Raw genomic sequence first — 26,117 nt, 5'->3', positions numbered from 1 at the left:
ATTAGAGAAGTCACATTCATACAGACTGGGGGGCAGAGATGCAGAGATGTGGAGATGAGGAATGCGTGACCCAATTCCACATGTGGTAGATAAAAATTAGGAAGGATACTCAAAAGTGAGGGATCCCAGCCCCATACCAGACCACCCAACCCAGGGTTCCAGTGCCAGGAAGATAAGTCTCCATAACTTCTGGCTGTAAAAAACAGTGGGGGTTGGGGCAGTAGAAAAAACTGCGGGATTCGAAGACATCGCTTCATAAAGGGTTTGCAACAGACTTAGGACTTACTCAAACTCAGTCTCTCTGGGCTCCAGCACCAGGGCAGCACCTGGAAGGGCACTAGCTGCAGAGAGGGAGAAACTGAAGTGATTGGCATTAGGGCAAGTGCCTCAGGACAGATTCTGCTTGGACAAAACCCCAGAGGCCCGGCAGCAGCCACTGTCTCCTTTCTGAGCCTTCTCCCACATAGAGCCAAAAATCAGTGACATCATATTGGAGACTCCATCAACTTGGTTCACACAAGTTGCCCCAACCTGGCAATTATCTAAGGCTCCACCCCATCCAACTTACTGGTGTGCTTTTCTACAATACACCACACAACTAAGACAGGGAGTCAAGTCAGTTCTACTTAATACATAGAAACAAATGCAGGGAGGCTGCCAAAATGAGGAAACAAAGAAATGTGCCCCAAATGAAAGAACAGAATAAAACTCCAGAAAAACAACTAAACAAAATGGAGATAAGCAATCTATCAGATGCAGAATTCAAAACACTTGTTATTAGGATGCCCAAGGACTCATTAGATATTTTAAGAACCTTGAAAAGACCCAGGCAGAAATGAGGTTTACACTAAATGAAATAAAAATCTTACAGGAAATCAACAGTGGAGTGCATAAAGCTGAAAATCAAATCAATAATTTGGAACATAGGGAATAAAAAACGATTCAATCACAGAGCAACAAGAAAAAATAAGAATAGGCTAAGAAGCCTCTGGGACAACTTCAAATATATCAACATTCACATCATTGGGTGCCAGAAAAAGAAGAAAAAGAGCAAGAAATTTAAAACTTCTTTGAAAAAATAATGAAAGAAAACTTTCTTAGTTTGGTGAAGGAAATATACGTACAAGTCAAGGAAGCACAGAGAATCCCAAACAAGATGACACAAAGAGGACCACACCAAGATCCATCATAATTAAAATGTTAAAGGTTAAAGATAAAAAAATCTTAAAAGCAGCAAAAGGAAAGCAGAGAGTTACCTACAAAGGAGTTCCTATAAGACTGTCAGATGATTTCTCAAAAGAAACATCATAGGCTAAAAGGACCTGGCAAGAAGTATTCAAAGTGTTAAGAAACAAAGACCTACAATCAAGAGTACTCTATGCAGCAAAGCTATCATTTAGAATTGAAGGGCAGAGAAAATGTTTTCCAGAAAAAGTACAGCTAAAGGATGTCATCATCACCAAGCCATTATTATATGAAATGTTAAAGGGACTTATTTAAGAAAAAGATGACCAAATCTATGAATTTTAAAATAGCAATGTATTCACAGTGATCAACAGTTGAATCTAAAAAAAAAAAAACTGAGCAAACAAGCAGAACACAAACAGAATCATAGATATGGAGATCATCTGGATGATTATGAGTTGGAAGGGAGAATGGGGACAATGGGTGAAAAGGTGCAGGGATTAAGAAGTACAAATAGGAGCTGACACAGTAGTGGCTTCACAACTGATGCTCAGTAAATGAAGACAGTGCAAGAAATCAGATCTGCTTGTGGAAAATTTCAAAATAAAAGGCTGTGAAAAGTGGATTGAGATGAAGTGGTGCGGACAGCCTAGAGAGGTGCTTCTCATAGTTCAACATAAACAAGAATCACGGAGGATCTTGTTCAAATGCAGGTTCTGAGTCAGCAGGTCTGGGCTGGGGCCTGGGATGCCACCTTTCTAACAGAATTCCACTCAAATAGCAAAGGAGCATGAAGTCAACTTGGCAGACTGCAAAACACAAATCACAGTTCTCTTTTGTTTTTTTTTTTAAACAACACTAATTTCTTAAGATATGAACTAAGGACATGGAAAAGCCAGAAAGGCCATCTTGTGGAGAAACCTGCCACCAGTGCTGAGGGGGTCTCAACTCCTCTTGAGTGACCTAGAGAAAGGTCACTGCTGTGTCCAGCCAGGGACCATCAGGCTGGACTACTCGCAGATCCTACCTCCAACCCATGGGCTTTACTGATGGAGAGGAAGAGGAGGAGTTGGAAGAGGAGGAGCTGGAGGGCCATAGCTTGCTGTGTGTAATCCCCTCATTGTCGCTAGGCTGTGTTTCAGAGCGGGTGTCCTGGGCTACCCCCACCAGCCATGAGTTGGCTGAGACAGCTCCTCATTCCCCACCAATTTTTGGCATTATTCAGCTTTCTAATTTCTGGCAGTCTAATTGGTGTAAATGATACCTCACTGTCATTTTAAGTTGTATTTTTCTGATCACAAATAAATCTAACCATATTTTTATAAAATATAAAAAATAAATTGTACCCAAAAATAACTACACATGAATATTGAGCTCTAGTAAGCAGTTTTGTTTTGTTGTAGTGGCATAGGTTAGCAATTCAGAAAAAGCCCTCTCTGTTTGAGCAAATGTAAAAGAAAAAAATAATAATGGAAAGCAGCTTTCTCCCTGTTGGGGAAAATAATTTATAAATTTGTAAGTAGGGAAATTTAGAACGCAGACTTGGTATTAAATTGTAAATGCCGGTTTGGTATGAACTGAGTGATTTTCAAGTAGCTATCAATAAAAGGATATAAAAATACGTTTCCCCGCTTTGTCCACTGAGGAGAACTGGATGCAATGACCGGCGTGTAGCAGTGAAGCAATGAACACAACTAGCTCCCGGATGATCGTTTTGAAATATCAGCCTCTACTGGAAGGAACCGGGATCCCTTAGAGAAATGGCTGATTCCAGTGTGGGGTCAGGAAAAGTCCAAGATGATCCTGGAACATGTTGGTGTGACGCAAACTGAGGAGGTTCTCAGAGAATCATGGGAACAAGGAGTCCAGTAGAGGGTGCTACGGCCAGCCAAGTCTGAGGGAATCGGAACATCAGAATAAGCAATGGGACTATACTCCATTGAATAAAATAAGAATCCTTACTCTCATAAAACAAATGAACAAATAAGTAACGGGGGAATTGTTGGTAGGCAAATAGATTGCCTACCAATAATTTTAGGAGGAATGATGGGTTTAGAAATGATGGGCAGCGGATGCCAAATCAGAGACAGGGACACAGCCTTACTTCTGTGAAATTCTTGACGAAATGCTGAAGTTGCATTCTAAAATCAGGAGGAAAGTCTGAAAAACTAAAATTGAGGGACTTTCTCAAAATAAGTGGCCTGAACTCTTGAAAAATGTCAAGGTTGTAAAAGACAAAGTCTAGGGGACAGTTCTAGTTCAAGGGAATCTAACGGGCACTATAGTCTTTGTGATAATGAATCCAGACTGTCTTCAGGACCGTGAAAAAAAAAACAGCTCAAAAAGACATTTGTGGTTAACTGATGAGAACTGATTATGACTGTGGATTAAATAATTGTGCTATAACAATGTTAAATTTCCTGATTTTGATAATTGCACCGTGGTTGTTAGAGAATGATGTGTGTTATATACTGAGTGTTATATATACTGAGTGTTAAGAGGTAAAGACAAACAGTGTTTTGATATGCTAGAGAGAGAGAGAGAAACAATGAAGGGGAAGAGAGAGGGAGGAAATAGGACAAAGATAACAACTGGCGAATCTGGGTAAAGTGTTTTAGGAGCCTCTTGTACCATTCATGACAGTTTTCTGTAAATGTGAAATTATTTCAAAATAAAAGAAAATACTCGAAGTCTCAGTCAAGAATGTATTCTTCAATAAAATAATTACTGATGAGTTTTTGAGGATAACAATTTAACTAGTGAGTTGAAGTTTCTAACACTGTACAGATTGCTGTGAACTGCAAATACATCAGACTATCAAGAAATCTGTACACTTTCCTCAGGTACTAAGGTTTTCTAGTAAACCGCACCAAGCTCCAATCTGTGTTTGTCAGCTGCCTTTTTATTCTGAGTTCTTCTGGCTTCTGATTTCTTCCACAGGTAAAGGAAAAGGAAAAAACACTGCAATGATGTTGCAGCTTAGTCACGCCTCAGAAATTTGAGTATATAAGTGTGTGTGTGTTGGGGGGGCGAGTGGGGCAGGGAGAGGAGGGAGTGGAATTCCAGGTTCCTGAGCAACAGCGGTAGGGTAGGTTTTCAAGTACTCTTTTCTAGTCTCTGCTCTATGTCACTGCACCCAAGAGATAGAAGAATTGTCTAGCCTTTCTCTATTTCTCTTTAAAAAAGCCTGTGCCTGAAAGCTCAGAGACACTTTGGAAATGGCACACAGTGTCCGAGATGTCTCTGTGCGGTGTCTTTGCCGGTCCTGTCACTGAACGTTAATCACTGGGAACTCCATTACCGTGATCTGGACATGCACTGGTGCAGGCAAAGTGACATTCGTTAACATGAAGGGTTACAAAACGTGTACTGTTTTTTTCTAAATGGCAGAGCCAATATGATTTTATGGGGAAAATCCTCTTCTAAGAGTAAAACTTCCTAGATTCTAACTTTACTTCGGTCTCTTAAGTGTGATCCTGCACAAAGTACAAAATCTGTGATTCTTAATGCCCTCATCTGTAGCAGCTGGTCTCCAAAGCACATCTGGCCTCTCCACAGGGCTGGGGCCACAGAGAAGGGATAGGTCACAGGTAGTAATACATTGAAACTCTCTTGAAATTTACATAATTGGGATTAGGATACATCTCATTCTATTTTCTTAAATTCTACAAGACTAACTATACTTTTTTTCATGCACACATAGCATATGCAACTTTAATCAACCAAATGAAAAAGTCCCAAGTGTACGAGGAAAAAAAGTCCAAAATGTTGACACAGGTTTAAATAATACAGCTTTTATGTGCAACTGTATAAATTCAAAATAGCTATCCTAAATGTATACACAGAACTTGTTTATCCAGAGGTCTGTACATAAGGATCTATACATTTATTTCCTCAGAACCCTTAGACACCATTTCTTGGTGAGGACACCATCACTTCATTCATACATCTTACAGGAAAAGACAGACTGCCTCCAGGACTGACAACACTGTGACTCCTGTGTGCAGACCATGCAGGCTACACTTGACTGGTTAAGCTCCTTCCACCCTGCAGACCACGCCAGATGCCACGCCCCTCTAAACAGCTTTGCACAGAGCGCTCCAAAGCAAAAGCCTATCAACCACCCCAAGATGAGAAAGCAGAGTCCTAACCAGGGTGCCACATAGATCAAGGCTTGGCTGAGCCTGCCTAATTATGTTTCCTGATGTAGCACCTTCCATAACCAACAGACCTCAAAATGTATTCATTTGAAACTAACATATGTACTGGAACAAAATCAGTTTTTTCAAGTTTGCGTGTAAATATTACAGACAATATGATTCTTCTAAATGATAACTTGTTTTCTCATGAACTCCTGTAGAACTCAAAAGCTCCTATTTAAATATGCTAAATTCCATCCAAAGTTACTAAAGTTTTGTAAAGATTTGCAAATTTGAAAACAAGGTATATGAGATAGCAGTACAAAACAATTACAGACCACAACTTCTTCGTGGGAGGTTTTACTCAGTGATTAAACTTTTTTCCTTTTTAAAATCAGCTGGGTTGTGTTACAAATTAATGGAAAAGGCCTGGCTAATAGCACAATACATTCGGGAGTAATGGCTGGGCATGTCCTGAGTAATTACAGAGCTAGGCAAACTGCTGAGGTAAACCACTTTTCCATGAGGGCTTCTCTGTGCTACATTAGTAAGTCACTTTTGAGGCTCAGCACATTAAAATACAATTCTATGCAGCTTATTAATTTGTAGAAGGGAAGAATTACCCTCTGACTTCTCTGACTCTATCACATCAAGGAGACTTTGGAGAGCAGAGAGAGGAAAACATGATGATTTAAATCACAGTCCAGTTCACTCTGCATCAACTGAAAAAACAAACCAAACTACTTGATTATCTCATAAATCACTTGGCATATTATTTCCAGTGAAGACTCTCAGGCTATAGTCAACAATTTAATGACTTAATCCAGCAAAATAAATAGCAGGGTCTGGGTGAAAACCTTGAACAAAAGACTTCTGATGTAAGCAGGGCAGCCGCAGTTGCTAGGTGCCTGTGCAGAGCGAGTGTTCCAAACTTAAGCAGAGAAGCTGCTGAGTCCAAGACAACCCATCCAGCTTATTCAGATTCCGACAGGCTTTCGGTGGTTCGAATTAACCCATTAATTAATTAACCTTTTCTTCCAATTGTCTTTTTCTAAGAAGACGACATTCAAGGTCAAGTAAAATCATTTTGTTCCCTTTTTTCCTAAAATAATGGGAATAACTAAGCCTCCTGCAGCAAGTAAACGAGACCAAAAAAAAAAGATTCTTTATTAATAATGGGTATACTAATAGCTTGCCATATCCATCTAAGAATATAATGAACAAACTGGCATACAACTAAAATTTCAAGATCAACATTACAAATGAGTTTGTATGTCCATGCATGTGAGAATGTGTCACACACACACACACACACACACACATCACTAAGACCGTCACACTGATTTTTTTTATCATATTTCCATTTAATTCCTAAATATCACAAGGCTTCACCTTGTGCTTCATACTTATTTATCCAAGTGCTTACTAGACATCTCTCCCTAGATGTCTTATAGACATTGGGCATGTCTGATATTGAACTTGGGGTCTTCTTGTCTAACCTGGTTCTTCTGTATTTCTAACTAATGTGTAGTCTGTTCTTCAGATCAGGTATCTGGGGCATCCTAGACCCATAACTTTCATTTAACCCGCTGCATAATCAACCACTTTGCAAATTCTGACTCTCTTACCTCCAAACTATCTCCTCCATTGTGTCCTCTCCTGCCTGTCTTGAAACCACTGTCCTGCCTGATCTTCGTCTTCTCTTTCCTGGGTCATTGCAATGTCTCTCACGTACCCAAGTATAAACTTGGCCCTTTCCTTCACCATCCACATCTAAATAGTCACCAGTTACTTTTTCCTTTATAATGCCCGTCATTTAGCTATCCTTCCTTTTCTTTCTTATAGGTTTTCTAGGGTTATCTCTAGCTAACCTCTTCATATAAACCTCTCCCACAAACTAATTTTATCTCCCCACTCTGCTTCTCTGACTCAGCCTCTTTCCTTTTTGCCTGCTTTTACCTTCTCATTTGCTTATCAAAATCCCACCATAATATCAAAATTCAGCCTCAAGCCTACCAATGTTACAAAGAACACCCCATAAAACTCAAACTTGGAAAATGTCTGTCTGTCCCCCTTCAACATTTTTGTGATTTCCATCAATTCCAATATTCTCAGTCCTTAACATATAAAGACTGTGTTCTTAAATCAAAAAAAAAAAAAAAAGATTTACCAACTGCACTTTCCTGCAGTAAGAAGGGCAGAAGAGAAACCAAGGGAAGTTTCTCACCCTGACCGAGTTGGGAGGTGGGGGTGTGGTCAGAGAACTCGGAGCCCTTCATGGGAAAGGGGGGAGGGCACTGTGGCCTGTCCCCGCGGTGCCAGAGGACATCAGGAGTGCAAAGGCCTGCAGGAAATAGTTTCTCCATATCCGTTCAGTAATGTTGGAGTGTGCACTGTGTGCCAGGCAGTGAACAAGACACACTCGGTGTACTCTCACACACCCACAGAAGTGTCCACACTCACATGAGTTTGGAAAACGGCAACTATGGCAGTCTCTGGAAATTCATAATGGACACTGTCATATAAAAGCCTCTGAAAAGTCCCACCGTTAAACAACCATACTGTATTTAATATTATTGCCCAAATTAATTGGGCAACACAATCCCTCCCCTCCTTTTGTTTTGGCAAAATCTATTAATGACCCATGCAGCTAGAGCTCTGTGGAACATACTTTGGGAAATGCTGTATAAGAGCAATTCAAATGCTGAGAAAAAAATGCTGAACCTGGAAGAGGGAAAAATATCATTACATATGTTGGAGATTTGAGTAGAGGGGACTCTGTCTGGGACAAGAACAACTGAAAAGAGTGAGGGTTTTGGTGGTGAGGACAGGAAAACATTTCAAAGCTTCCAATCCTTTGAGTGGTTTTCCTCAGACTTTAAGGAACAGACCAGAGAGGAGGAGAAGTGACTTTGAAGTTTTCCAGACTTTGTCCCCTTAGGCCTCACGACAAGCCTGTCCCCAGCAACATGATGTGGAGACTGGTACTAGGGAACTTTAAGCTGGCTCCGCCTTCTCCTACAACTCGATTTCACAAGTTTGAGGGAAAGAAGCTCAGATAGTTTTCTCCCTTCTGTGAAGTTCAAGTCCAGGTTATATTTGCAGAAATCAAGTAATTTTGGTGACTTCTGAATGCAGTCATGTTTAGTCTGCATTATGGTTGCAACAAATAATATCCCAATCTTGGTAATACTCAATCTTGAAGTTAAATTTCACATAAAGGCAGACATGTCAGAGAATATAATTTTGGTCGCATACCGAAAATCTATTACTACAATGGGATTTTCGATGCATGAGCATCCAATATTATAAAGCTCACTGTATGGTGTGAAAGAATGGTGCTGCTCCAGTCAATCCACTCCCGTGGTCCTTAGTGGACACTGTGTATGGGAACCCTGAGGGGCTTGCATTGTCCAGACGCTTAAAAATGCATTTTCTCATATGTTTGAAATATTTCATAACAAGCAAACCGAAAGTATTCTATGTTGCTTAAGTGAAGTTATTGAGTATGTGCCAGAACTATTTATTCCAAAGAATGTGTGCAGAGCAGAACTGGCAGCATCCTGTGTAATGTGAGAACCTAGAAAGTTACCAATGAAAACAGACAAGCTGGGGAAGACCAGTCTACCCTGAGGACCTAACTGAGCACAGGCCTTCTTTGCCAATCTTACTGATGTGTAGTATTTTTTGACCAACAATAAAGACAACTGAGTTTCAGAATGCCAGCTCTCGTATATATATTTTATGGTAAAATTAACTGGTACAGTCAACCCAAAGAATCAGAGTGAACAATATATATTTTTGTAGATAGTGCTTTTTAAAATGCGTAAAGTGTGTAACAGAAATTTATTAATGGAACATTGTTTCATATTTTTTGGCCTTCCTGTAGTGGGATTTTTATAATGTGTTTTGATGGTTTTACTTGGATGAAATTTCTGTTGTTTTCATAACCTAAGAGATAATTTTAAAACCTTAGAAATCATCAATCAAAAGATGTCATTTTCAATTTACACTAATGAATTTTTTTAATCTCTCAAAGATGGATATTCTTCAGAATAGTATGCAATGAAGTGCAAACTTCATTTCCTCCAATGAAGTGCAAACACTTTAAAAAAGCAGTTTAGTGTTAGTGCAGCCCAGAGAGATGGGTACTTTTACTCATTGTTGGTGGAAATGTAACTTGGGACATACTTTGGGAAGTCAGTTTGAGGACACACAGACACACACACACACACACACACACACACACACACATGCCCAGTTTATATATACGTATATGTGTATAAAATTCATGTGTGCGTGCATTCATACATAATGTAGTTTGCACCATTTTCCTAAAGAAATATTAGGAACGTTATACAGATTATTATAGAGATGTTCATTAAATGTTACAAACATTAGGTGTATATAGGTAAAAGAGCAGAAGCAACTTAGATGCCCAGGTTTAAAGGAAAAGTTAAATAAATCACATTAGATTCATACAATGAACTATCATGTATCCATTAAATTATTTATGGAAGAATGCCAAATGACATGTTAAGTGTTGATATATCCTAAAAGCATGTTACACAATACTATGGACAACATAATAATGTCATGCTTATCTGTGTCCAGAAAAAATACTAGAAAAATATCTGCCTAAATATTAACAAAGACTATACTTGAGTGATGGACCTAAAAATGGATTTTTATTTTTTCTTACAATGTCCTCTGGCTTCCAAGTTTTCTGCAGTGAATGTGTATTATTTATGAAATAAATAAAATAAATGTTACAAGTTTCTGGGTATATTCATACCTTTTATATCCTAACATAAGGTAATACACAGAGACACACTTAAATATGTACTTATAACTGCCTTCTTTTCTGACTTGTTTATAGTAATAAAATAGTGGAAGCACTCAAAAGTCTAACAGAGAATTGGTTTTAAAAAATAAAAGTTCATTCATGCAATAGAATACTGCACAATTTTTAAAACCAGACTCTTGAAAGTATTTAAGAATGGGTGGAAAATGTTTATAATACGTTAAATTAAAAAGGTATATAGATAAGACTTCTGGTCAAGATGGAGGCATAGGCAGATATGACTTGCCTCTTCACACAATCACATCAAAATTACAACTAAAATATACAACAACCATCACTCAGAACTATCAGAAATAATTTGAATGGAAGTCTGACAACTACAGAATTAACAAAACCACATCCATCCAGACTGGTAAGAGGAGCACAGATGTGAAGCCTGACCCATGTGTGGTAGATTAAAAATTCTGGAGGGATCTCTCAGGAGCAAGGATTCCCAGCCCCACACCAGGGACCCCAGCCCAGGATTCCAGGGCCAAGAGGATAAATTCCCACAACTTCTGACGGCAGAACCACTGGGAATTGCATCAGTGGAAGGAACTGCTGGAGCTCCAAGCAGTTCCTCTCAAAGAACCCACATATGGACTCACCTACTCAGACTCACTCCCTCAGAGCTCCAGCACCAGGGCAGCAACTTGAAAGGCACCAGTGACATACAGGGAGAAGCTGAAGTGTCTGGCATCAAGGCAGGCAGATGTCATTGTCCCTTTTTAAAACCCTCCCCCACAGAGCCAGCAGTCTGGTGCTACAACTGAGACTCCAACAACATGGCTGACACTGCTTGACCTGCCCTGGAGATTCCCAGAGACTCTGCCCCACACAACTTACAGGCCCACCCAAGCAGCTTTTCCATATAAATGGCTGTTCTTGGCTCCTGCTTCACAATTTCCTAAATCCTTTCAACAAGCAACAGCTGGCCTCAGTGAGCCCCAGGTCCTGCACTAGTAGCAGCCAGCCTAGATTCATGGCTTGGCTTCACTTGGGAATCTCCAAGCTCAGCAAAAGTAGAAGCCATCTCAGATTGCTTTACCACTCAAGCAGGATGACCCTGGGCAAAACATAGGCTGGGGCTGAACTTAACCTGCATCACCTAGGAAACCCCAGGGCCAGTGCACACAGTAGACAGCTACAGACCATGTCTGACTATCACCACCCTACCCCTGAATAGCTGATCCTCCACGGAGGGTAGACGTTGGTGGTAAGTGGTCATAACCAGTCCTTGTAGATGACTGGCCTGGGTAATACCCTGGCACTGATCTGCCAATATCAATCAAGGTGCAACTACAAGAGAAGGGTATACTTAGCCCACACGAAAGTCACACCTTGAGTAACCATGTTGGGTGATAGGGGAGGCTGTGCCACTGGAACCTGCAAGGCACCTGCTATACTAGGCCATACTACCAAGACACGGAGTCAAAGCAGCTCTACCTAATACATGGAAACAAACACAGGGAGGCTGCCAAAATGAGGAGACAAAGAAACACGGCCCAAATGAAAGAACAGATCAAAACTCCAGAAAAAGAGCTAAATGAAATGGAGATAAGCAATCTATGAGATGCAGAGTTCAAAACACTGCTTAAAAGTATGTTCAAGGAACTTAGTGGAGACCTCAACAGCACAAAAAAGATCCAGTCAGAAACAAGGAACACAGTAATTGAAACGAATCATTTACAGGGAAACAACAGTAGAGTGGTTGAAGCCAATACTCAAATCAATGATTTGGAACAGAAGGAAGCAAAAAATAATCAGAACAATAAGAAAAAAGAATTAAAAAAAAAGGATAGTATAAGGAGCCTTTGGAACAATATTGAGCAATCAAACACTTGCATCATAGGGAAGGAAAAGAGAGAGCAAGAAATTAGAAATCTATTTGAAAAATAATGAAAGAAAACTTCCCTAATTTGGTGAACAAAATAGACATGCAAGTCCTGGAAGCACAGAGAGTCCCAAACAAGATGGATGCAAAGAGGTCCTCTCCAAGACACATCATAATTAAAATGCCAAAGGTTAAATATAAAGAGAGGATCTGCCAGAAAAAATAAGTTGGTTACCTACAGGGGAGTTCCCATAGACTGTCAGCTGATTTCTCAAAAGAAACTTTGCAGGCTAGAAGTGACTGGCAAGAAATATTTAAAGTCATGAAAAATAGGGACCTACAGCCAAGATCACTCTACCCAGCAAAGCTATCATTTAGAATCAGATAGACAAAGAACTTCCTGGAGAAGAAAAAACTAAAGGAGTTCATCATTACCAAACCATTATTACAGTAAATGTTAAAGGGACTTATTTAAGAAAAAGAAGATCAAAACTATGAACTATTAAATGGCAAAAAAATATGTATCTATCAACAGTTGAATCTAAAAAACAAGAAGAACAGAGACAGTCATGGATACGTAAACGGTTTCGATGGTTGTCAGATGGATATGGGGGAATGGGTTGAGAGGTGAGGGGATTATGAAGTACAAAATACGTAGTTACAGAATAGCCATGGAAATGTAAAGTAAAGTATAAGAAATGAAGTAGCCAAAGAACTTATACATGTGAGCTATGAACATAAACTTCAGTGGGGGGGACTGAAGGGAGTGAGCCCCCCCACATGTGGCAACCATTTAGGTGGACAGGGGAAAATGGGGAAAAATCAGGACAACTGTAATAGTATAATCAATAAAATATAACTAAACAAAGATTCTAGATACATAGAAATAATATAATTTTGATTGCCTAGGAAAATATCAGAATTACATTAACATGTTAATGAGGTTACCACTCCATGGTGAAAGTATTTATAGTTTCTTTTGATTTTTTTAGATAATTTTTTATGCTTTCAACATCTGTAATTTTTATAAACAGAAAAATGTAAACAATAAAGAAGTTTATTTTGTTACTAGTGATATTAAGATACACCATCAAGCATCCTTCTTCAAATATTTTTTTCAAACTAGCATTTCTACTCAATGTATTAGTGTACCATAGTAAGATAGGGCTATTTAAATATTTTATTTTAGTCCTTGGGTGTCTCTGACAAACAACAGAAAGAACTTTGACCAAAAGGTTTGCTTTGCTTTGTAAGATGCTTAAAACAGCATAAGAAAGGGATGCTGAAGGATCTGTGAGCTGACCCCGGTGGGCTGGCCCCAGTTTCATTTTCGTTAATTGTGACACTAAGGTTTCTTAATCATTACCTGTTCAGAATCCAAGGAAGCAAAGGCCAAAGCAGTTTCAAGTTCAGTGACACCTCAGGTGTGAACTTCTTCCCTGATACAGGGCCACACCCACAGTGTGAAGGTTTGTTAAGATCCTTGACTTTCTGCCTTCAATGCAACTCTAATAACAGCCTCTGATTGATGGCCAAGGCAAGTAACCAACCGTCTTTGTAGACTCAGGAAATGAACTTGTGTGTTCACGCACACACTTGGAAGACTGGGGAGGAAAAATATCTTTATGTCCTTAATTATATACCTTTTTATGTCCTTCATAGAATTTTCTGTCACATGCATATTGCATTACAGGTGATAAGTGCAAAGATTTATCTGTTTTGCCGCTGATGGGTGGACTCGGTGAGATTTATTGAAAGCTAATCTGTAAATAGTTCTGGCCATGTGGAGTAAAAGGGCACAGACCCGCCTTCACTTCCAGTTGGAGATACAAAGACAATTCCATGAACATTACTTACTCTATCAGTGTCTTTTCTCCAATAAAATGGTCAAAATTATAATTGACATGTGCTGACTTTCACTTAAATTTAGTATAATAGCATTTTAAAGGTTCAATTTAAAGTCATTGCCATAGAGCCCAAGAATACCATCAGTTAAATTTATCAAATACACATCTTTTACAAATCTTAGTTTATACTAAATATTAAGGATTGGGTTCAGTACATTATGATTTTTCCTAATAGAATGAAAGAATTGCACTGATTTTTTTCACTCTGCGCAGCTCACTTAGTACTCTCAAGTTTTATGATAGGCACTGAAAATACAACAGGGCAATAATTTTTGTTTCCCAGACGAACCGGCAGCATTGACACCAAGTTTAGATAAAGATGAGACCAACAAATAATGAAAAGGTGGAAAGTGAAAAAGAAAAAGAAATGAAAAGCAAATATGGGAGTTTAGAGTAATAGAGCAAAATTAATATTTACTTGATTTGTCCATTCTCCACGTAGGTCGTTCTATAAAACCCCACGAGAGAGCCATTCAGCCAGCCGGCGAAGTTCATGGTCAAGCTGTAGAGACCCTCGCTGTCGCTGGGTGTGAGCTCTTCCTCTGCTTCCACCACCACATACTCTTGCTTTTTGTACTGGAAGCAACGCTGGACTGTTACCTGCGTCCCCGAGGGCCGCCTCAGCACCGGGAGCTGGCTGATCCTGGTGTCCCGGAGGTGCAGCCACAGGTACTGGGTGGCCCTGGTCACGTTGATTTCGATGGTCACATTGCCCGTGTAGGAGTCCTCCTCCATCACCGGCTTCACCTCCAGATCGTAGTGCACCGGGATGATGAAGTCCGGCAGCCTGAAATTCGTCCAGGCTCCGCTTTCATCGTCGCTTTCAGGGCAGGCCCCCTCATCCTCCGGAGGGCTTGTCGTGGGAGAGCTCGCCGTGGGAGAGCTCGCCGTGGGAGAGCTCGCCGTGGGAGAGCTCGCCGTGGGAGAGCTCGCCGTGGAAGGGCTCGCCGTGGAAGGACTGGGGGAAGGGACATCTGAGACAGCACACGACCTGGTCAAGCCAACAGAAAGTCCTACTATCAGCCCTACACCCACCACCACCGCACAGATGATGGCCACATGTTTCGTTTTGATGCAGTATCTCTTCGGGTCTTCTCTCTCCTCAAAGTTCATTTTTGTTTCCAAAGGCAACTGTTACACTCGAAAGGATGTGAAATGTAACTAATGTCAGCAGACTTCCTTTCTGACTTGGAAGGAATGCCCTGGTTTGGCAGCCTGTTTTCGCTCTTCCCGCACCCCTCTCTGGCTTCTTTCCTCTCCTCTCCGTGCACGTTCGCCCAGCCCCTGAAGGGTGAGCGCGGAAACGGGGGCGGGGTAGGAGAGTGGCCGAGCCCCGGGAAGAAGACTGGAGAGAAAAGTGTTGCGGCTTCCTTATAAACTGAGCATTCCCACCCCACCCCTCTGGAGTTAAATATAAAACAGGGCTTAGTTTATCAGCCGACAAAAGGATGATCCTTGGCCAAAGCCTGTGTCAGCAGCTTTCTGGAAAACATCTGGGCAAGAGGTGTGCCTGCAATAGAAAAACTCAACCTTTGTCACTGGGTCTCGCTTCTTCCTGCTGTGCGCACAACTTCGCTCCTAACCAAAGGGCTTCTTGATTGTAAGCTATTTTACCAGGTAGCTTGCTAAAGAAGCGAAGTGTTTTCTTTGTATTCTTTTCATATTACGTAAGCATTCAGATTCTGCCCTTTGCCAAAGTCATATTCTGGAACTAGATGCTCAGAGTGATACATAAACTCAAGAACCACTTAAATATTCAGAAAGTATTTTTTGAACTGGTGGATTAGTAAGCATAGCCAGGTAACCTTAAATGAGTACCGTGGATGCTGGATGAAAGAGGGGGGAAACACAGAAAAATTAGCCAAAGCGGTACTGGACCTGAAAAGCCAAAGAAGAAAAGAGAGCTACAGAAGGGGAAAGGATTGAAGAATCAGAGCTATAAGAAAGGTAAATTTGTTACGTAATCTTGTTAGGTTAGATAACTGGAGCAGATAAATTTATCTCTGGAATTTGCTTCCAAGTGAGATTTTTCTTAGACTTTGATGTGGTAGCTCACATTTGGGACAGATTCTGATGGGAAAGGAGGCCAGCTGGGAGATTCATTACCCGTGCAAACCTGTTATTTCTGAATGACAAGGTCTAGGTGGGGGTGGGGCACAGACACCCCCCCCCCACTATTTATGAGTAGCTACAATGTAGACGCCTGAGCCATCTCTGATAGTAGCAATACAATAATAATTATAAAAAATTTGAGAACTTTCTATATGCCAGGTGCTAGGCTAAGTACTTCATAGAAGTTACTTAAATTTTCTCAACAGCCCTCTAAGAAAGGTACTATTATGGTGCCCATTTTAGAAATGATACAACTGACATTTGAAAAGGTTAAATCATTTGCTCAAGGTCATACAACTGGTAAATAGCTGAATTAAGGTTTGATCCCAGGTTGTCTGAGTGCAAAGTCCATATATCTAACTCACTGCATCTATTCTCTGAAGAGGAGAAATGTTTAAAGGTTAAGTAACTGTGGAAGAACTTGGTCAATCCGTGGATATTAACAGACATACACAGCAGGCAATGCTGGATTAGAAAAAGTTTAAAAGTGTTTGTACTATATTCCATTCTTTCAGAGCCCTGGATGGGAGGGCACATTGTGAATGCCAGATAGGAGGTGCTATTAACTAGTTGCTACATTTAGTAGCAACATTTGTCATTTTTTCTATAACTATTGATTTGATTCTATGATTTTTATTATTTATTTTGATAATGTAGTGTATCACAGACATTGCACCAAATTTTGATCCCAGGAATAAACCCCACTTGACCATGGTATGGGATCTTTTTAACGTTTTGCTGAATTTGGCTAATATGTTGTAGAGAAATTCTCCATTTATGTTCATTGAAAATTTTGGCCTATAATTTTTTCTTTTTTTTTATAGTGTCTTTTTCTGTTTTGGGTATCTGGTAATGCTGGCCTCATAAAACGAGTTTGGTAGCCTTCCCTCTCCTTCAATTTTTTGGAATAGTTTGAGAAGTGTAGGTGTTAATTCTTCTTGGAATATTTGCTAAAACTTACCTATGAAGCCACAGATCCACAGCTTTTGTTTGCTAGGTGTTTTTCTGTTTACCAATTCAAGTCTATTAATATTTATAAGTCTCTTTCAATTTTGTTTTTTCCTAATTCAGTCTTGGAAGATTCTATATTTCTAAGAATTTATCCATTTCTTCCAAGGTATCTAATTGGTTGGTGTATAATTATTTGTAGTATTTCCTCATAATCCTTTGTATTTCTTTGGTGTCACTTGTTATACATTCTCTTTCATTTTTTATTTTATTTATTTGGACCCTCTCTTTTTTTCTTTCATATTTAGATGTAATATTAGATTGTTTATTTCAGATTTTTCTTGATTCTTGAGGTAGGCTGGTATTGCTATGAATTTTCCTCTTAGAATTGCTCTGTCTGTGTCCCACAGAGTTCGAATATTTGTGTTTTAATTTTCATTTGTCTCAAGGCATCCCTTTACTTATTTCTTGATCTCGTTGCTAACCCACTGTTTAGTACAGATTATTTAGCTTCTACATATTTGTGCTTTTTTTTTAGTTTTCCTGTAATTGATTTCTAAATTTATATAATTGTGATCAGAAAAGATGCTTAATATGATTTCAGTCTTAAATTTACTGAGACTTGTTCTGTAGCCTAACATATGGTCTATCCTGGAAAACATCCATGTGCACTTAAAAGAATATATATTCTGCTACTTTGGGTTGAAATGCCCTAAAATATCAATTAACTTCCTGGGATCTAATATGTTATTTAAAGCCCTTGTTTCCTTGTTGATTTTCTGTCTGGATGATCTATCCATTGATGTCAATGGGGTGTCAAAGTCCCATACTGCGACTCTGTTACTGTTCTCTCTCTTTATATCTGTCATAATTTGCTTTATATATTCAGGTGCTCCTGCATTGGGTGCATAAATGCTTATGATATTTATATCCTCTTGTTTATTCCTTTATCATTTTGAAATGCCCTTTTTTGTCCCTTGTTCCAGGCTTTGTTTAAAAGTCTATTTTGTTTGATATAAGTATTACTATCCTAGCTTTTTTCCTTTCATTTTGCATGAAATATTTTTTCCATACCCTTTGCTTTCAGCCTGTGTGTCTTTTTATCTGAAGTGGGTCTATTGTAGGCAACAGATTTGTGAGTCTTGTTTGTTGTTGTTGTTATTGTTGTTGTTCATTCAACCATCTTCTGGTTTTTTTATTGGAGCATTTAGTCCATTTACATATAAAGTAATTATTGATGTGTATGTGGTTATTAATAGTTAACCTATTCAGAGCCTTTTAAATTAATAGTTTATGATTGTTTTTGTAGTTTTTCTTTGTCCTTTTCTTATTCTCTTGCTTTTTTCACTGGTGTGTGGAAGACTTTCTGTAGTGTTGTGTTTGAATCCTTTCTCTCCATTTCTTTTGTATCTTTTGCAGATTTTGGTTTGTGGTTATCTTGTGTTTCCCATATGTCAAGCTATGTTTCTAGCAATCTATATTAAGGTAATTGTCTCTTAAGTTTGAACATATTATAAAATCACTACAATATTACTGACCCCACTCATGTTTATGTTGTTATTATTTTTTACTTCTTATGGGTGTGTGTTTGTATTTCTTATTGTTGTAATTATTTGTGATCTTACTTTCCCTCTTAACTCTTTTATAGCTTCATGATTGGTTAATCCACTGCTTTTATTATGTGTTTGCCTTTATCGGCGAGGATTTTTTTCCTTTCCTGTATTTTCTTACTCATATTTTTTATCTTTTCTTCTTAATTAGGTACCTATAACATTTACTGTAGTACTGGTTTAGCAGTGATGAACAACCATACACATTTTTTTCTTGTTTGGGAAAGAGTCTTTTCTTCAATCTAAATAATAGGTTTACTGAGTAATCTTGGTTGCAGGTCCTTGCTTTTAATCACTTTGAATATTGCAATCCCTTCTGGCCTGCAAAGTTTCTACTAAAAAATCATCTGATAGTGTATGAGAACGCCTTTGTATGTAAATAACTGCCTTTCTTCTACTACTGTTCAGATTCTCTCTATGTCTTTAACCTTTGGCATTTTAATTGTGATGTGTCTTGGTGTGGGCCTCTTTGGGTTCATCTTGCTTGGGAGCCTCTTTGCTTCCTAGACTCGTGTGTTTATCTTCTTTGCCAAGATAAGGAAGTTTTCTATTGTTACTTCTTTCAATAAATTTTCAAACACTCGCTCTCTCTCTTCTCCTGGTACCCCCATGGTGTGAATGTTGGCATGCTTGATGTTGCCCCAGAGGTCTCTTAAACTATCCTATTAAAAAAATTTTTTTTGTTCCTTTTGCAGTTCTGATTGGGTGTTTTCTGTTAGCTTCTTTTCCAGATCACTGATGTGATTCTATGCTTCATCAAATCTGTTGATTCTCTTTATCGAATTTATTATTTCAGTTATTGTACTCTACATTTTTGACTGATTCTATTTTGTCTTCTATCTCCATTTTTATGTTTTCAATTTTTTGTTAAAGTTTTTGCTGTGTTCATTTGTCTTCCTCTAAGTTCATTGAGCTTATTTTGAATTCTGCCCAGTATTTTGAATTCTGCCTCTGGTATGTTGCTTGACCTCATCTCATTTAATTATTTTTATTTTTACCTGGTCTTTTATTTGGGACATGGTTTTTTTTGCCTTTAAATTTGGCTCACTCCTTGTTTTTTATGTATTACATAGGTCTACTATGTCTCTTGGTCTTGGCAGAGTGGCCTTATGTATTAGGTGTCCTATGGGACCAATTGGTGCAGTCTCCTTGATCACCTGAGGCAGGTGCTCCAAGGGTGTGCCTAGTTTGGGTTGTATGTGCCCTCAAGTTGTACTTGAGCTTTGATTGCTGTTGGCATGTCAGTGTGGCGGCCTGACCTTTAGGCTGAATGGCTGTGAAGAATGGTCTTGACTCCTATGGAGAAAATTTTTCATGGGGGTTGACTCTATAAAGTGGGATTCACTTTTAGCAAGCTTCTGGTGTTTGCTGAGTGTGCCCATGGGAAATTTTTTACTTGTGGAGCTGATTAGCTTGTGCTCCGGTGTGGTCTGAAGCCAGCCATTTCACGTGTTGGTATTGGGGTCTCTTGAGAGTGTCTCTCATGGAGGCCCAGTACTGTTATTGCTCAGCCCGGGACCACCTGGTAGAATCTGCCAAGTGATCTGCAGTTGGTTTCCACCTGTGTTGGGCTTGGCGTTTTCCTGGGAGAAGTTTGGCTGTGAAAAAAAAAACCAACTACTTTTTTATTGGGTTTGCTAATCTGCAATAATACATTGGGAGATAATGGCAAAAATAAACAGCAGGAGAAGATAATAGTTATAGTCCCAATTTCCATAGTTTCAAAGACCAGCTGCCACTAGGGTTGGGTTTGGTGCCTCTTGGCAAGTAGTATGAAGCACATTTAGGCCAGCTGCTGCTTGTTTGGTGTTTTTTCACCTTTGATTTTGGGAAAGATGCAGCTTGAGCTGATGAAGGTTACTTGAGTGGAAAAGCCACTGGAAGTCATTTGGGTTGGGAGTACGAGTTGGGTGGGGCTGGGTCTCAGAAAAATACCAGGGTGCAGTGAATGATTAGCCAAGTAAATGGAGAGCTGAGATTTGGTGTCTCCTTGCACCTACTGGCTGGTTGTAGGGAAGGTTCAACAAAGGACAATGGTACCTGCCAGCATTTCTGTCCCTGGAGAGATGCCCTGACCTTTCCCTTCCAGTCCTTGCCCTAAAAATAGTTAACTCAGCTGCATTACACATGTTCCTGCTGCTTTTCTAATGGTTACCCCAGCAATTGGAGCTCAGTGTGAGTGAGTTTGTGTGAGTGAATCAGTGCTTGGGTCCTTTAATACTGACAGCAGCTCTCCATCTCACTTAGATGTAATCTTCACTGGTTTTCCCAGCCAGATGTTATGGGAACTTTTCTTGCCAGCACTGGAGCCCCAGTCTGGGGACCCCAGTGTGGAGATGGGGCCCATCAGTCCTCAGGCGAAACCTCCTCAGCCGAGACATCACTCTCATTTCTGGACTGCCCCACCATGATCGGGGAACCTATCTGTCCCATCTCCACCCCTCCTATCAGTCTCCATATGGCTGCTTCTTTATAAGCTTAGTTATAGGAATTCGGTGATAGGTGGTTCTCGATGATAATTGTTCTATAATTTAGTTGTAATTTTGGTGTAGTTGTGGGAGGTGGAAAGCACAGTGTTTATTACTTACTCTGCCACTTTGACCAGAAGCCTAATATTTAGTTTTCAACATATATATACCAGACAGAAAATTATAGGATAAACTAAAATGTGGGCATTAAAGGAAATATTAGTAAATACTCTTAGAGGCATGTGTGTAAACCCTTGCTTTGCTCTTAGTATGTTGAGGTTTTTGAAATATGCAGAAAGACAAGGAAAATAAAATGAAAGTATTTATTATTCTTATAATTTTAAACTGCTCTGCTTTTTTATTGGGTTCACTAATATGCAATAATACATTCGGAGAGAATGGCAAAATAAACAAATGGCAGGAGAGAAAATAATAGTTGTAGTTTCAATTTCCATAGTTCCACTATAATTCAAAATTATTTTATAAATATTCTGAGTGGTCTCTACTCCGAGTTATAAAATTTCCTAAAATGCTTAATTCATTCAGCATTTTCTTCTAGTCTTTGTAGTATCAAAATTCTTGGCAATATTTTCCTTCTTTCTTCTTTCCTATCTACAGAAGTCTGCAAATACAATCCTGGTGTGTGGAAAATACCTCACCCAGTGTTCTTTTATTCCATAAGGAGTCCAAGTGAATTATACTAGCAGTGATGATTTTGGATCCTGTACCCCACAAAAATTCTAAGAGATACATTCTTCACCTTAAGTAATATTATTTCTTTCAGAGGAAAGACCAGTAATTTTCCAAATTACACTTATTAGAACTGGCTGTTTTATTTGAAGATTTCTTTATTACCACATTAATTTAATAAAATAAAGTTGTCTTTAATTTTTATTTTCTTTGGTAATAAAGATGTTAACTGCAGTAAGATGTTAAAAGTCATTCATATGAGTAATAGGAATGTTATTCCTGCCCTTGGGGTACTCTTTTCTTGGCATCTCTTCCATTTTTCATGTATCTCTTTTCAGCATGCTTTTGTCTTAAGGCAAAAAATGTTCCTCATCCCCAAAGATATTCATATCCTAATGCCTGGAACCTGTAAATGTTACCTTACATGGTAAAACACATGCACACACACAAACGCTTTGCAGATATGATTAAATTAAGAATCTTGAGATGGAGAGACTACCTTAGAATAATCTATTATCAGAGTGAGATTGTCCTAAACACAATCTCCTGGGTTGTTATAAAAGGAAGGCAGGGAGACATTGTGTACACAGATGCAGGCAATGCAGAGTCAGCAGAGGGATCAGATGGAATATTGCTTTTTTTTTTTTGAATATTGCTTTTTGCACAGTAGTGCAAAATACACAGTAGTGTATTCTCTTCTTGCACACACTTCTGAGTTTCCTCAGAACAACTGTTTTGGTTCTCCGGGAAATATATAGACTTTATTCAAGGCTTCAAAGGATTTTTATGCAATTATTTTCTGATTGCTTTTACAATGGGATATCTGTTAACAAGTTTGATAAACTATTTTTCAGTGAACAGATTATATGTATTTCTGTATGAACATTATGACTCCCACTGAATTTATTTACATCATGTATTAAATTTGTGTCTGGAGAAAAAGTTATATTTACTTCTGATTTGGAAGCTTTAATTCTAAATGCTTTATTGTCAATGATGTTACAAACCTTGGGCAAAATAATACTATTTCTTCTGAATATAATGATTTCTTTTTATCTTCTGAATATTTTGCCTTATTTATTTCTATCCTTGTCATTGATGGTAATCTGGTGAATTACTTGGCTTCTACATTTATATGCTTTTTTGACGGCTTGATTTCTATTAGCTTTTAAGGGGTTTTCAGGTGACTTTTTAATTCTTTGCCTGATATCTTTCTTATTTGGGTCTAAGATAGTTATATGCATATATTGCAAGGGTCTTAGTTTGATTGCCTAAGATCTCTTTATGCAATTTTCTGACATGTATCCATGTGTGAAATCATCACGTGCAGCTTACCATAGGTTGGAGATATGAAAATTTCTTATTCATTTGAGAAAGAATTTGTTGTGGAATGTATGAGTCACACATGCTTTTAGTTCCAAGCAAAGAAAACTTAGCTAACTGTCATTTAATCTACAAAGACATCTAATGACCACCCATAACAACAAATCTGGAGGTAGGGAGTATCCTCACCAAGTAAACTTCAGCATAAAAATCCAGTCAATAGCCCTGGCTGGTGTAGCTCAGTGGATTGAGTGCGGGCCTGCAAACCACACAATCATCGTCGTTCGATTCCCAGTCAGGGCACATGCCTGGGTTGCGGGCCAGTTCCCAGCAGGGGACGCATGAGAGGCAACCATACACTGATATTTCTCTCCTTCTCTCCTTCCCTTCCTCTCTAAAGATAAATATTTATTTATTTATCAAAAAATATTTTAAAAAATATATAGTCAATAATAATGTAATAACTATGTATGGTGCCAGGTGGGTATTTGAGTTACTGAGGGGATTACTTTGTCAATTATGGAATTATTTAATCACTATGCTATACACTTGAAATTGATACAAAACTATATTGAGTGTCAACTATAATTGAAAATTTATATATAATTACATATATAATGATTATCTTATTACACTTGTATATATGATTTATATGTCATATATGCAATGATATATTAATGATATATATAAAGATTTGTGTGTATTACATATATAATGATTTTTATATATCACACACAAATATAAATATATATATAATGATTATCTTATTACACTGGTCACAATTTTCCCCTTTGTGCCCCTTCACCCAGTACCCCCCATGCCTCTGACAATCCCCTCCTTAGGTCGTGTCCATGGGTCATGCATATAAGTTCTTTCGCTACTCCATATCCTATACTGTTCTTAACATCCCACTGTCTACTCTGAACCTACAAATTTGTACCTCTTAATCCCTGCACCTTTTCCCCATTCTCCCCCTCCCTCCTTCCAGCTGATAACCCTCCAAATGATCTCCATATCTATGATTCTGTTTCTGTTCTGCTTGTTTGTTCGCTCAGTTTGTTTTTTAGAATCAGTTGTTAATAGCTGTGAGTTTATTCCATTTTAAAATTCACAGTTCTGATCATCTTATTCTTTTAAAATTATGTTCACATCTTTTTTTTCTCTTTTATTTGTTTATCTTTAGAAGGGAAGGGAAGGAAAGAGGGAGAGAAACATCAATATATGGTTGCTTCTCGTGTGTCCCCTGCTGGGAACTGGTCCCTGCTGGGAACTGGCCTGCAACCCAGGCACGTGCCCTGACTGGGAATCGAACCGCGATCTTTTGGTTCACAAGCCCATGCTCAATCCACTGAGCTACACCAGCCAGGGCCTTATCTTATTTTTCTTAAATAAGTTTTTTAACGTTTCATATAATAATGTATTGGTAATGATGGACTCCTTTAACTTTTCCTTGACTGGGAAACACTTTATCTGCCTTTCCATTCTAAATGATAGCTTTGCTTAATAGATTAATCTTGGATGTAGGTCCTTGCTTTTCATCATTTTGAATACTTCTTTCCAGCCCCTTCTTGCCTGCAAAGTTTGAGAAATCAGCTGACAGTCTAATGGAAACTCCTTTGTAGATAACTCTCTGCTTTTCTGTTGCTGCTTTTAATATTCTCTCTTTATCTTTAACCTTTCACATTTTATAATGCTGTGTCTTGGTGTGGTCATCTTAGATTACAACTTGTTTGAGACTCTCTGCTTCCTGGACTTGTATGTTTATTTCCTTCACCAAATTAAGGAAGTTTTCTTTCATTGTTTTTTAAAAGAACTTTTCAATTTCTTGCTCTCTCTCTTCTCCTTCTGGCACCCTTATGATTTGAGTGTTGGTGTGTTTGAAGTTATCCCAGAGGCTCCCTAGCTTATCCTTGTTTTGGGGGATTATTTTCTCTTCTGCAGCTCTGATTGAATGTTTTTTCTTCCTAATGTTCCAAGTCATTGATTTGATTTTTGACTTTATCCACTCCACTGTTGACTCCCTCTAAATTTGTCCTCTTTTCACTTACTGTAACCTTCATTTCTGCCTGGATCTTTTTTATGTTGTTGAAATGCCAAATGAGTTCATTGAGCATCCTAATAACCAATGTTTTGAATTCTGCATCTGATAGATTGCTTATCTCCATTTTGTTTACTTCTTTTTCTGGAGTTTTGTTCTGTTCTTTCATTTGGGCCATATTTCTTGGCCTCCTCATTTTGACAGCCTCCCTACATTTGTTTCTGTGTATTAGGTAGAGCTGCTTTGACTCCCTGTCTTAGTGGTGTGGTATATTGTAGAAAAGCACACCAGTTAGTTGGATGGGGTGGCACTCTAGGTAATCGCCAGAGTGGGACAATCTGTGTGAACCAAGTTGATGGAGTCTCAGATATGGTCTTGCAGCTCATTGACTCTGTGTTGGAGAAGGCTCCGTAAGGGACATTGGCCACTGCCTATTCTATGGGGTTTTGTCCAAGGGGAAGCTGTCCCCTGGTACTTGCCCTGATGCCAGACACTTCAGTTTCTCCCCATATGCCACCAGTGTCCCTCCAGGTGCTTCCTTAGTGCTGGAGCCCAGAGGGAGTGAGTCTGCATTTAAGTCCTAAGACCATTTTTGGCCCTTTAAGCAGAGATGCCTGAAAATCCTGTAGTTTCTTCTGCCACCCCAACCACCACTGGATTTTACAGGCAGAAGTTATAGGGACTTATCTTCCCGGTACTGGAACCCTGGGCTGGGTGGTCTGGTGTGGGGCTGGAATCCCTCACTCCCAAGGCATCCCTCTCAATTTTTATCCACCTCATATATCCACCACCCATTCCATGTCTCTGAATCTCTACATCTCTGAGTCTCTGCCCCTCCTACCTGTCTGGAGGAATGAGACTTCTCTAATCCTTTGATTGTCAGACTTCCATACAGCTTGATTTTTCTGGTGATTCTGGATGGTAGTTGTTTTGTATTTCAGTTGTAATTTTTGCTGTGGTTGTGCGAGGAGGCTAGCTGTGTTTACCTATACCTCCATCTTGATTGGAAGTCCCTGTAAT

General features: G+C 39.0%; 1 protein-coding gene across 1 annotated transcript in view; it reads right to left on the bottom strand.

Annotated features, from left to right (window-relative positions):
• Nucleotides 1–15,263, bottom strand: part of ENPEP (glutamyl aminopeptidase) — an 89,640-nt gene extending 74,377 nt beyond the window's left edge. The window contains exon 1 of the mRNA XM_037156260.2: nucleotides 14,327–15,263. Within this exon, the coding sequence (XP_037012155.2) occupies nucleotides 14,327–15,021 (695 nt within the window). The 5' untranslated portion in view covers nucleotides 15,022–15,263. The remainder of the gene's footprint in view (nucleotides 1–14,326) is intronic.
• Nucleotides 15,264–26,117: the final 10,854 nt, after the last annotated feature.

This window comes from Artibeus jamaicensis, unplaced genomic scaffold (assembly GCF_021234435.1).
Source record: "Artibeus jamaicensis isolate MK-2021 breed Jamaican fruit bat unplaced genomic scaffold, CSHL_Jam_final scaffold_3222, whole genome shotgun sequence".
In the NCBI taxonomy this organism is placed as follows: domain Eukaryota; kingdom Metazoa; phylum Chordata; class Mammalia; order Chiroptera; family Phyllostomidae; genus Artibeus; species Artibeus jamaicensis.
The sequence above is the reverse complement of the archived record's forward strand: the minus strand, read 5'-3'. Positions and strand labels throughout refer to the sequence as shown.